The sequence below is a fragment of the Haliotis rufescens genome, unplaced genomic scaffold (genome assembly GCF_023055435.1).
Source record: "Haliotis rufescens isolate VD_foot unplaced genomic scaffold, xgHalRufe1.0.p SCAF_13, whole genome shotgun sequence".
Lineage (NCBI taxonomy): Eukaryota > Metazoa > Mollusca > Gastropoda > Lepetellida > Haliotidae > Haliotis > Haliotis rufescens.
In genome coordinates this window covers 846,041-859,925 of record NW_025963813.1, presented here as the reverse complement: position 1 = coordinate 859,925, position 13,885 = coordinate 846,041, and the positions used below count along the sequence as shown (strand labels likewise).

General features: G+C 39.8%; 1 protein-coding gene and 1 long non-coding RNA gene across 4 annotated transcripts in view; both read left to right on the top strand.

Annotated features, from left to right (window-relative positions):
• LOC124148650 overlaps positions 1-4,787 on the top strand; it is a 43,562-nt gene extending 38,775 nt beyond the window's left edge. For all 3 annotated transcript variants that reach the window (XM_046519874.2, XM_046519875.2, XM_048394057.1), the window contains one exon: positions 3,970-4,787. In XM_046519874.2, the coding sequence (XP_046375830.2) occupies positions 3,970-4,113 (144 nt within the window). In that variant the 3' untranslated portion in view covers positions 4,114-4,787. The remainder of the gene's footprint in view (positions 1-3,969) is intronic.
• Positions 4,788-9,506: 4,719 nt separating this feature from the next.
• On the top strand, positions 9,507-10,324 carry LOC124148612. The gene is made up of 2 exons (XR_006862986.2): positions 9,507-9,581; positions 10,071-10,324. It is a non-coding gene; the product is annotated as an uncharacterized LOC124148612 (long non-coding RNA).
• The last annotated feature ends 3,561 nt before the right edge of the window (positions 10,325-13,885 follow it).

The window sequence follows — 13,885 nt, the reverse complement described above, 5'->3', positions numbered from 1 at the left end:
TGATCATCATCCATCTTGGCCATTTTGTGTTCCGATATCACAATGTCTTTGTCACATTTGTCCAGCCAGGTAGCCATATCTGGGATCATGTTTCCATACTTGTCCAAGTTGTGCAGCTTCTTGCACAGTTGACAGTAGGATGCTTTCTTCGTCTTTATGGAGAAACGATGAAACGTGTACCCTTCCTTGTTCTTCAGATATTGCAGGTAGGCAGTGTCATTAGACTCAAGGTAATTCAGATGGTCCCCAAGTTCTTCCACTGAGTTGAACTCTGCTGCATCGATGTAGGTTCCTGGAGGAAAGAGTTGACTATGATTGCCAGCTCCACGCACTACGGGCACAATATCATGCATCAGACCACTGCCTGTCTTCTCAGAGATGTAATCAAGACAAAAGGAATTCTCAAAAGCAATTAAAAATTTGTACCTTTCATACATGGCCTCGCAATCCTGGCAGCGTAGAGTTCCACACTTGCCAAATATATCCACACTGTATGTCTTGTTCAACATGCGGATGTACTCGTCTCTCCGAGAAACTGCATTACAGTGAGACACAGTCCACATAGCCGTCTTTGTTTTCTTAGCCAGAATTGAATCATATTGTTTCCTGTGTGGTTCCATGTCCTTCTCAATGGTGATGTAAGGCAGGACAATGTCTGAGTCATGTCTGTAAGTCATCGTCCAGTTGAACAGACCCTTCCAGCTGTCTCTTGTCCATGCTGACCTGGAGGTGTAGGGTGGTGGTTCTATGCTTAGGAAGATCCAAATTTGATCTTGTTTTGGCCTTATTGGAGGTTTGTCGGCCCTGAGGAGGTAAGGATTGAAAAAGAGGGCATCAAGGTGTTCGATGTTCTTCTTGAAGGCCACAGTTGTGTTTATGCTGCAACATGAGTACTCACATCCCTGAAACATCTCTTGACCAGGGTAATCCTTCAACCATACAGTCAAGTCGTAAAATCCTATATGTTTGATAGTAGTTGTACTGCATGTGTCAATACCATGAACATCATCTCCCTTTGGAATAATTGGTAAGGAATCATTCCTGTGGTGGAAATTATTGTTTTCAGACTTTTTCTGTGATTGTGAATCAGAGGTCAAGTTTGGTTCTTGAGGAGAGAGATCAGGAAATGATGCCCGTTTGGTGTGTTGTTCAGTGTCAACCGTTTGGTTGGGTGACACTAAGTTTGATGTTTGGTCCTGTGGAAATAGGTCAGGCTTGTTGGTAGATGCAGTCAAGTCAGACCTGTCGGTAGAATGCTTCCCAGTTTTGTCTGATACAATTCCATCAAGGTTTTGTTGAGATTCATGTTGGGGTTGAGATTGTCCATCATTCTGAAAAAATGGCTTTAATGTGGCTACTGGATTATATGCTACTTGCTTTGAAAGAGTCCTTGGGTGTACTCCTGCTGCTGAATCCTGAATGGTATGTTTGATATCTGTATTTTTATCTTGGAACAAACCTGTCCTGTACATTAGGAAGTTTGTTGTCAAGCATGTCGCCACAAGGATCCCGAGCGTGGGGACGAAGTGTCTCAGCATCCTCAAGCAGTATCTAAAAAGACATGCATACCTGTATAAAGTAGAATTGCATTGCTGTAGAAGTTCACAACTATACAGCCACAGTGAACTCCATCTTGAGAATCGGAATGAACAGGCTTTTGTGTGAATGAAGGAATCAGCATTTCTTGCTTTCTTTGGTCAATTTGAGATAATGTTGTGTCATATAGTAAATCATTTGCATGACAAGTGTCCCTTCTGTATTGTGGGTGAGACTGACCTACATTTAGTTGAGTATTCTTAAACATACAAGAAAAACAAATAAATTGTAATGTTTTTAGTATTATTCTTTTTCGAATGCCTGCTTTTTTGTAAATTGACTTTCATTTCAAGCATTTAAAAATTAAGTCCCCAAATCTGAAAAAAATAATAATTTGAAAATGATGCTGTGTTAGAAGGATGCCAAATTGTTCACTTTCAAGCCATGTGCTTTTATGCAGTGTTGTAAGTGTAGAAAACAGGGCTTACCTTGTCCAGGTTGTTTGTGTTGTGGTTGTACAGTGGCTCAGGATCTCCCTGTTTGTGTGGAATGACCACAACAGCTGGATGTAATCAGGCCATCTGCTCACCAGTAAGTGGACAGTGGGCAATTAACTCAGCAAAAGGTGGCTGGGATCAGAAATGTCTTCTTCACCTTGATCTTGATGAAGAAATTATGATGATTAAGCAACAGATGGATTTAAATGTACTTACTTATTGTTTGGAATCTATGTCGACGTATGGCAGGCCTAGATCTAAGATGGCTTCATAAAGCTCATTATGCAGATCCATGCTCATGATATCAATCACTGGATTGGTCCAGACTCGATTATTTACAGACTGCCGTCACATAGCTGGAATATTGCTGAGTGTGGCGTTGAGCAACAAACAAACAAACAAAGTACTCATAAATGCCCAGATCATGTTATTACAGAGTTGTCTATAATGATCAGTATATATGATGACACTTAAGGGTTTTTTTAAAATAAAAATTATTTTTTGCCCCGTTATCTCTTGCCAGCATTAAATTTTCATCTTGTGAAAAAAATACAAAATAACATGACAAGTTTATGATGAAGTGTGAATATCACCGGTGTGAGTAAGTTTGGTTTAACGTTTTTATCAACATTCCAGCATTACATGAAGGGTGACTACAGAAATGAATGTCACAGATTATTTATGTCACAGGTTCATTTAAACAAGGTTTAGTATTCTTCCAGTTATATCTTTGACTGATGCAGTCATTGTGACCATGTCTGGTGGTGAAACAGTTAAAATGCTGAGACTGGTGGAAATCTAGATACATTTACTAAGTCACAAGTGAGTGAGTTGGATTTTACGCCGCTTTTAGCAATATTCCAGCAATATCGGCAGGGGACACCAGAAATAGGCTTCATACATTGTACCCATGTGGGGAATTGAACCCAGGCCTTCATTTTGACAAGCAAACGCTTTTACCACTAGGCTACCCCACGACCCCTTGTAAGTAGTACTGTCCATGGCCTGACAAAGAGCTGAAATCACACACTCCGTAATCGGCTTCCAATAGAAACCTATTTGTGGGGGTGGCTTAAAGCTACCGATACAGCATTGACAGCTGTTTTCATTGGCTGATATGTTTGCTGCATTTATCTGTCTTGTGATTCTTAGCTGTTATACATGAACAGTTCCGGATATTTCTACTAATCCAACAGAAATAACAGCATTGCGTACATTGTTGAATGTGTGAAACTACCCTTGACCATGGCTTTGTGAATAATTAAAGTATTTAACAATTGGTAACTATTGTTTCATTACTAACTTCCTGATTGTGTAATAAAACACGAGCTGCCCTTGACCCTATTCCACACAACAGATGGCTGTCAGGCATTAATCCGCAGAGTTAACAAGTGGAGGCATCTTCAGTGTTGTTACTGAGGTGACATAAGTTATGGATGGACACAGTAATCAAATGGATGAAAAATCTGAGGCAGAAGCAGGCAGACTGGGCATCAGCCCAACTGTCATGAGTGTTGAAATTTCGCTGCGCGTCAAACACTATGAACATGTTTTAGCCCCAGAAAGGGGAATCCCCTCAGTGGCGAAATTTTCGTTTGGGGGATGATTTCGCATGTCGTTTTTCATCTTGTTTTAAGCTATTTCCATTTTTCAAATTCAATTTTGGTCAGTTTTTGGGATTCGGTATGCCCTAAAGTATCAAAATCTGCAAAGTTGCTATGTTGACTTTCCTTGTCCTTTAAGACTTTCTCCATAAATGATATACAATTCATCCAGAACAGTTATCAAATGTTTTGGTGCCAGAAAGCCAGATAGCTTTCTTCTTTTTGTTCAATCCCAAGACTCCAGTTTGCCACAAAATCTATGATTTGAACTTATGATTCATGAACACATTTATATAGGAAACTTGTATCAAAGGTCAAATTTTGTGTTTCAGTGTATGTTGTGCAAAGCAGTGTACCACAAGACCTGTATGACGGAGAACCTGCCCTGCCCCAAGTGTTTGCGCTGGAGACTCCGCAAGTCTAGCTTCGGGGCAAGTCCAGCTGACTCCGAGGACTACGCCTTTACCCCACCTTGACCTGATCCACATGGCCTTCACACAGGAGTGTCTTCACCTGTCCTCCGACCCAAGCATAGTTTTAGTGTCAGTCAGTGCTATATCTTCACCCTCGTCATTTAAGGTTGTATGCAAGTGTCATTATTACAGGGGAATGACTGGGAAACCTTCAGGGAATATAGGCATGTAGAGAACAGACCCTGCCTTACAGAGGATGATGTTTGTGGTGTAGTGCAGAAACCCATTGAGCTTCCTCGTTTTGTTGTCTAGTTGACCAGCTACTTCGTACCGATCATGCTTTGTGTGTGGGTATCCTGAACAGGTGTCTGTATTTTCTGCATGTGAAATCACTGCCTGTGAGTTCTAGCCCAGAGGTGCTTCTTTTGAGTCCTTAAGCATAAGTACTCCAAAGATTATGATTGAACTTTTAATTTTCAAACCAGTGACATGGTATTTATGTTTGTTCAAAACCAGTAACTTTAACACAGCTTTCATTGTCTGTAGGCAAACCATTCTTTAATGTGATGAAGTAACCGGGCATTGTGATGTTGGTTTGTTCTTTGCCAACAACTGCTGTATGGAATATTTTGTACGTCAACTATAGTCTGGAAGGTAATTTAAGGTACTGACGTTTACTCCAATATCTGAAAAACTATCGAACCTACTCCAGTCAAAGTTGGTATGAGATTATTAAACAGTCATACATAACTGGATATTACATTTAAAGACAATCGGTGCATGAATAAAAAATCTGTCTATTTAGCTATCACTATATTTCATCAACAACCAGACCTGTTCGTCACGGGTGGAGCGAGCATTCATTGAAACAGCCATCGTCATTATGCTACCCCTGCGTCACAGGGCCATATGACACAGTTGAACCAATCAACTCAACTCAGAAGGGTGCACGGGAATCACGCACGTTGAGATGCCCAACGCTTACACCATATTCGTGCGTGCGTGATTCCCGTGCTCCCTTCCGAGTTGAGTTGATTGGTTCAACTGTGTCATATGGCCCTGTGACGCAGGGGTAGCATAATGCCGATGGCTGTTTCAATGAATGCTCGTTCCACCCGTGACGAACAGGTCTGGTTGTTGATGAAATATAGTGATAGCTAAATAGACAGATTTTTTATTCATGCACCGATTGTCTTTAAATGTAATATCCAGTTATGTATGACTGTTTAATAATCTCATACCAACTTTGACTGGAGTAGGTCCGATAGTTTTTCAGATATTGGAGTAAACGTCGGTGGGATTGGTCTTTGGACTGTATCCAATTTTGCTGACACCTCCAATATTTTATGTAAGATTTTTTCATGGCCTCCCTTTACTACATGACCAGTCCCTAACCATGGGAGTAGCGGTCATGGATCCTAGTTGATATTTCTCATACTGACTCTGCTTCAAAGAAATGGCATCAGAACAGGCACATTTGTCATCAACTTGGGGCCAGTGGTATATGAATAGCTGCCATAGATTTGTGTGGCAGTGAGTTTGTCAGTATTGATGGTACAGTTATCGATAATAAAACTAGATGTATTGAATACTTTCTTCAAGATCATTTGTAAATTTTGTTCACAGGGATATGTAAGAATGGTGCCATTAATACTCCCCATTAACACTGCCATATGCACTCTAAAACAAATGTGATTTTACCATAATGCACAGTTTACAGGTACATACTCATAGCCTGGATAGGAAATCTTTTCTTGTATCTGCCAAATTCCAAATAGATTTAAATGTTGGAAAGAAGTGTCCAAAAGAAATCAAAATTATAATGTGTCACTCAGTTCCTTGTTTTGTCGATCAGTACAATCAATTCTCTTTATATACTGCTAGAAACATACACAAAGCATGTCCTGTTATAAAAAGTTAGATTCAATAGTTCATACTGGAAGTATGAGTAACCATAGAAGCACTTAAGATTTCACAAAAAAACATTTGTTTTGGTCACAGTTTTGTTATATATTTTTCGTAAAAATGTGCTTCTTTTATTTCATTTAATAACTAACTGATCTTCAACTATATGGACAATTTGTCTGTTGATGTCTTAAGGGAAAGTGTTCGCAAGAGACTGGTGCTTCATAAAGATGTACAGAAACGGTTTGTTAACCCCATTGTTTCATAGAAGCTGAGATAGTCTTTGTATCACTGTTGCCTTGGGAAAACTGATAACATCTTTATTGAGAATCATTTCACTCTGTTATTTCTTTTATAGCTTTTAAGCCCTTTGTCCTGCTATGGTATTGTGGGGATATTTTATTCAAGGAAATAGGAGGTCCATGGACTGGATGCCTATTATTTATTTATTACGTACTGACATATTTTATCCTATTGTTGGTCAGCTAACACTTATGTGATATCCTGGATTCAGAACAAAGTTGGTGTTATCTGTATATCAATTGACATTGAGCAAATTTCAAGAAATGTTTTAATTTCTTTATTTTCTTGTTATTAATTTGGCCATAAAGTAACCATGCATTTTCAAAAGTACATACATATATGTATATATATATCAAATATGACTTTTAACATCATTCACAAAATATTGAATTGACTTCTTTTATTTTCTGTTTGTGCACCTGTGAAATGCGCAATAATAAATACATGATATTATATATAGTACTCATCCATCTACAGCTGATCTTTGACACACCCGAGTTTAATTCAGTGAGGTTCCACTGAGTGTTGAGATGTGATGACACCTCTCGTAGTTCATCAGCAGCTGGCGTCACAGCTTCTTCCCTGTCCTCATCTTCTTAACAATATATGCTTTGATTTTACCTGATGTGTTAAAATTGTAACTGGCAACACAAGCTGTGAGTTTTGTTGTGTGTACATAGTCATGACTGTCTTTCACCTGTTGCAGAGTAAGTGGGCTTCTGTCTGTAAATAACCCCTTCTGGCTTTTCAGCATCAATAAATATATTTATATCTACACTTGGTGTTGTTTGTTCTTTTAGTTGTAGGTTGTATGAATGTCAGAGTTTTTGTATTTTTGTATTGGATCGATCAATCAATCAATCAATCAATCAATCAATCAATTCAAGACAAAGCACTCCTGAAAACACCCCCTACCAAAAACCAATTCAAGACTAGAACGTTTCTTTTCATCTCAATTTTAGTAAAATAAAGTTAAAGTTAAATATAATGTTAACAGGACATCAACAGCTCTGAGATAGCTTTTGTATTGTCATTCAAATTGGGGCCTCAATGGGCCTCTCTAAAAGATATGTACTTCCAACATGTCAGCAATCACAGAATGAGATTTTGTGGCTATTTAAGAGTTTATCTTTCTATTCGTCCTTGCCAAGATATTACACAATGCTGGGATTAGAGTTGGTCCTGATATTTCAAAGAGAGGAGCGCTCCTAAAATGTTATTGCTCTGTCAGCTATTCAGCTTCAGTGGGACATCATTAAGGTGTTCAAGAGTGGGCCATTCTGTCTATTTTGGGGCACTTCATCCCCAACTGTCTGCATGTGGAAACAGGTCAAACTAGACATTGTTATACAGGTATTTTTAGGGTGCTTCACGCACTATCTACATATTCCGTTGCAGGTGGGGCAGGATTCGCTCACCTTTTTGCGAACACCTCGTGTCATCACTATTTGAGAGTCATCCATTAATACATGCTCATGATATGTAGGATATGGTCTGAAAAGTCACGATTGGTTTTGCGCGTGGGGTTCGTCCGAGGCCGTTTGGGCCAGGACGAGACGCACAAGCTGCACATGCAAAACTTATCCTGACTTTTAGGACCATATCCAACTTAAAACAAAGTCGCTGTTAATTGCGGGGTTGACTCTTGGAGGTTGGTTATTTAAACACGGAAAAGATCGGAACTGAGCGCGCAAACACAACTATGTTCGGACTAAACTGTTGGAGTTTCATCTGTTTGAAAGTGCCGGAGATTCACGTGCATTTGTCATTGTGAGCGAAACATTCGAACGATAAGGTGAAACTTTTTGTGATAATGTTCCTTTTGAAGAAGCATATTATCCGATCTTGTATTTAACTAAGAGCGATCTGTTGAACGTTGATTTTTGTGGAAGTGATTCAGAACTTCTTGAGGCATCACAAAGAGTTGAATCTTTAAATTAAGAAATTCGAAAAATGCTCTCTAGAGGTAAGCTGTCTGTCTATCTGTCCGTCTTTGTATCTATCGGAGCACCAGAGGCCCAGTCGTCAAAGGCGCCGCAATTCGCTGAGCAAAGTTACGTTACACACAAGTAACCTATGACTGTGGGTTCGAATCCTGGTTCGCCCCAATTGTGTTTTATAGGTTTGTCAGCACCATACCTGTGTAAAGCAATCGAAGTATCAAAGTAATAAACCTCTTAGACCTGCACCACTTCGGGCTTTCCTACCACATTAAGCTGACAGGCTGTGATATTACTGGAATAGTGTTCAAAGCAGTGTTAAACCCAACCCACTAATGCCTGTATCTGTCGATGTGCCTGGCGCTCAGTCATTCGTATGTATCTGCCTTGATATTGAATTATATAAATCAGTTTATGACATTTGATAATTATAGGCAATGCAATGGTTGATACTGTACATATGCGATATAGAGCTTATTATACGAGCATGACATTTGTGTGTGTCATATTGATTTTAGGAAACGGATGGCAGAATTCTTGTAATTCCCGACCGATGGCGAGTGTAATACATGAAATCTTACGTGAGTTTCGCAAAATCAGTGTGGTACACATCGGGGTGTAATAATGTCCTTATTACCCACTATTTCTTCATCCTTTGAGCTCCCGTCTTTAGATATGACGTCATTTTGTGTGAGACGTCATTCCGACCTTACGTCACAATAAGATTCAAATGACGTTAACAATGCCGTCCGGATGACGTACACAATACAATGGGGCGCCGGAAGTGATATTTGCACCACTGCACATACGGTTATTGTGAACTCGGTTATTTGAAGCCAATGTGTAATAAACTGAGTTATTATTAACATAGTTATATTTCTGAAAAACTCAGTTTTATTTCCATATTTCCTGCAAAATACTGATACTTAATATATATTACGTAATTTTCTTCAGGCAAAGGAAAGGTAAGCAAATACAAGCCATTCTAACTGTGCCCCTCCAGTACACGACGGTGTGCTGAGACTGCTGTAGGAAAACAGTCTCTGAGATTATCTGTATCTGAGCTCTATAAGAAAGGTGATGATTTTTTTCAAAGTTTCTTCAGTTACCAATTGTTGCGGGCTACGGTAGACGAATGTTTAGTCACAGAAATAAATATATATAATATACAAAAAATAAACGGAGACCAGGCCAATACTTAATTTCAGAGCTAAGGCCATCTGAACTTGCTAAATCATTATAGACTCGAGTTCATTTCTTCATTTATTCCTTTAGGCCTGGGCGACAGACTCAAACGACGGCGGCAACCAGGATTATGAAAGTCCGGCCTTGACGAACAGTTAATAGCAGAACGAACTGACCACAGCTATTTGTAGGTACAAGGTAGATATATAATATGAACTGATCGAAGCATTATTAATTTGAAAGCAAAAAATATTTTCTTGTTTTTTATTTCGAAAAAAATGTAATTGATATCAGTTCAAATTGTATTGTTGTATGCAGCATAATTATTTAGTTGTGAAATATATTAATTTAATTTATAGCGTGACGATGTTGTTGTTCCAAATTGTTTATTTGCCGTTTGTATGTCATATGGTCACCACATATGCTCTAATGGAGAGCCATGATTGACGGTGAAGTGTTCCTGGCGCACCTGCTATATTGGTTGCTGTGTCCCTGTAGATGAGAACAGTATATTCGGTTTAATGCACTGTTTCCTATTTCAGTGTCTGAGTAGCGCCAATAACTACGTTTTAAAAGATGTCCTGCAAAAGTATGTACAGTTTTTTTGTATTTGATAGGCAATATATCAATGTGAAAAATGCAGAAAAAGAATATTGAAAATTTTCTTGTTTACACTTTATTTGCGAGAACATCTGCTGAGATGGAGGACCGCGTGAGCAGTGTTATCCGTGGCAAGTCCTTGAAATGTGCCACTGCATTTACCAAAAGTTTCATCTAGAATCGAAGGCAACAGTACCTGCTTCAACGGGAGACTCAAAAGGTGGAATGGTAGACATGGCTGCCCAATCAACGTCAACATCGGCATCGGAGAAGGATTCGGAAGTTCATCTGCCTGATGGAACAGTTGTCCTTTTCCTTCTTGAATAAACTGCTTAATTATTTGTTGTTTGTTTTATTTTACAGTAAACAATTCTAAAGTTTTGTATTATCATTTCACTCATTTGAAAATGAATGCGTTGCGTTTTGGCTATTTTACGATGATTTAACTGCATGCGTTCCTGTACTATTGGATGCCCGTGAAGATCCGGGATAGAATAGGTCTTCAGCAACCCATTCTTGCCGTAAAAGGTGACTATGCTTGTCGCAAAAGGGGACTAACGAGATCGGGTGGTCAGGCTTGCTGACTTGGTTGATGCATGTCATCGGTCCCAATTGCGTGGATCGATGCGCATGATATTAATCACTGGATTGTCTGGTCGAGACTCGATTATTTACAGACCGCCGTCATATAGCTGGAATATTGCTGAGTGCGGCGTTGAACAACAAACCAACCAACCAACTGTACTATTGGAGGTTGAACATTATAATTAGTTGAAAACTATTGGAGGACATCCAGCCGTTATGCTGTCTATTGGCGGTAATCAAGATTACCCGACAGCATTGCATTTAATTTGTGTGTTAACAGGTCAGAACATTCTCGATTAGTTCCTAGTAAGATGTATATGTATTTGTCAATAGAAAATATTTGATTCCACATTGTTCCATTCAAAATGCATGTAATATATCTACTAATCATTTTTGCATGTATAGGTATACATATGGGCTGAACTTTTACGTCAGAAATGATTTCAAATGATATGCTATCCCTCAAAGTATGTCAGTTTTTTGGCGGACTGTTCCCATATGCTTGGTTAGGTATAATAAAGCCCACAGTGACAAATGACTGCAGAGAATAGCAACAGAGTAAGTTGTTTTAGTGCTGTGGCTGTTACTCTGCCCTGAACACCACGCCGAAGACCCGGGTTCGATTCCCGACATGGGTACATTGTGTGAAGCCCATTTCTGGTGTCCCCCGCCGTGATATTGCTGGAATATTGCTAAAAGCGGCGTAAAACCATACTCACTCACTGTTACCTTGCCCTGAACACAGGTGGGTGGCTCCACGCGTTGAGAGTTCACTGATGCGACACTGTTTGAGATTACTGACCATCCTGTTAGCTTCTGCTGTTGCATCTCCAGTGTTTTCATGATAATTCAGGAACTGGTTTGACCATAATTATGGTGAGAATGTTGTTTTATTTGGTTAACCCAAAGTGAAGAGTGAAATGTATACCTTTATAAAATGCCTGATATGGATTGTTTAAGTCAACCTATGGCGATTCCACAAAGTCAAATACTTCGCGTCACAGAGAAGTGGTCAATAAGTCTTTTTAGATGGCCACAGGTAGAGGCTCGATCTCATTTGAACAAGGTGATAGCGAGGTAGTCTAACTGTCCTCGAACCATGCCATTTTCCCTTCCGCCCGTCCCTTACTGTAACGTGCAGCACTAAATGAAGCAAGTCTAGATTTTCCACAGTGATCTCCCATCTCACTGGGCTTCTTTTCAATTCAAGTGTAGTTGTTTCTTTCAAACTTATATATTATTTTTTCAGAGACGAAGCGTTAGTCTAATGGCAATGGCACATCCTGACGTATTTGCTCTTGTCAAGGTGCTGCAGAGCTGGGAGAAACAGAAAGAGGTTTGGCCAGATGATCCGTGGTTCCGCTCCACCCCGCAAGAGGACGTACAGTGAGACTGACCAGAGGCTCCAAGACCAGTTCCGTGCAGGAATGAAGACCCCCTTGAGTTTCTGACTGTTGCCAGACATGGAGTCAATTGGACTAGTTCTCTTTATGACTGAGATTCCGGGGTAGTATAGGTCTTCAGCAACACATGCTTGCCGTAAAAGGCGACTATGCTTGTCGCAAAAGGCGACTAACGGGATCGGGTGGTCAGGCTCGCTGACTTGGTTGATGCATGTCATTGATCCCAATTGCGTGGATCGATGGTCATGATATCAATCACTGGATTGTCTGGTCCAGACTCGATTATTTACAGACCGACGTCATATAGCTGGAATATTGCTGAGTGCGGCGTTAAACAACAAACCAACCAACCAACCAAATCTTAATGACTGACTCTGTTATGACTGAAAATGTCACGTGAATAATTAAACAAATATCACACAACAGCCGTTTGGTGTATTACTGCCACTTATTTTAAGGTTGAAGATAGGCATTGAGAAACAACTAGTGCATAAATTTGTTTATTAACATTGTAGGCAATAATAGAATCCATCCAATGCTTTACTGTGATCGTCAAAGGTGACACTGAATTGTGTTCTTGTTATTTTGACCATGCGTTTTTGTAGGTTAAAATAGGCCCCAAGCTGAACTGGTTCCATTAACTTAGCGCTACTCGTTTTGATGGACATGACCCCAGTCCACCCCTGTGACCCATGTAGCTTGGACTCGTTTTGATAACATTCATTTTAGTTCATTTTAGGCCTGCTTTGCTGGCTTTAGTTCTTCAAAATCCTAAGAAGAGTTATCCCCCTTACACTATCGACACACACACACACACACACACACACACACACACACACAATCACACACACACACACACACAATCACACACACACACACACACACACATATAATAAATTTGACCTTGAAATAAGACTGCTAAGGCAAGGCTTGTAGGAAGTGATAAATATCTGGAAAAAAAATAATTGAATTTCCTGAACTGCCATATTTCTAAAGCTGTAGTTCTAGAACTTGGTGAGAGATAAAAAACGACTCATTGAAATGTCATAACTGCATATTATTTAATACCCGATTAAAAGCATTGGGGCTTGATGAGTGAGTGAGTATGGTTTTACGCCGCTTTTAGCAATATTCCAGCAATATCACGGCGGGGGACACCAGAAATGGGCTTCACACATTGTACCCATGTCGGGAATCGAACCCGGGTTTTCAGCGTGACGAGCGAACGCTTTAACCACTAGGCTACCCGACCGCCCTGGGGCTTGATGATAATAATACGAAGCCTATTCTTTTACATATAACACGATAGTAAAGAAGTAAAGTTATTTGTTGTAACATTTTGTGTATTTTCAAAGATAACCGCTGCTAGTATGCTCGTATCGACTTTTCCTCCATACACAAAGCAATCAGCTTGGGGCACACAAAGCTATACCCTCAACCATTTTACAACCACCTTGGGTGCTTTTACTAGTCCAATATGGAAAGGAAACATCCCAAGTTCTCTTATGAACACTTCTGATAGCAATGTCTCTCAGTGGACCTCATGTCATGAAAGGGACAGTGTGCACTTCTGATAGCAATGTCTCCCATTAGACCTCATGTCATGAAAGTGACAGTGTGCACATTTCCCGTAACCTTGCCATGTGTGTTATGTGGATTGTGTACAATTGCAAGATAAATCAAAACCAAAGGACATGCAAAACATGTCAAACCCCCTTCGTAGTTGTGACCCTCTTGAAGACCTGGTGACTATAGAATATACACGGGGCAGAGTATATTCTGTAGAAAGTCCTTGGTGAGAGGTTAGACAACAAGGCCCCGTAAAAACAATAGGATGAATAGAGGTTTATAACTCTTAACATAGGGCAGGTTTGGCAAGATATAGACTTCGGAGAAGAATTATTCATTGAGAAG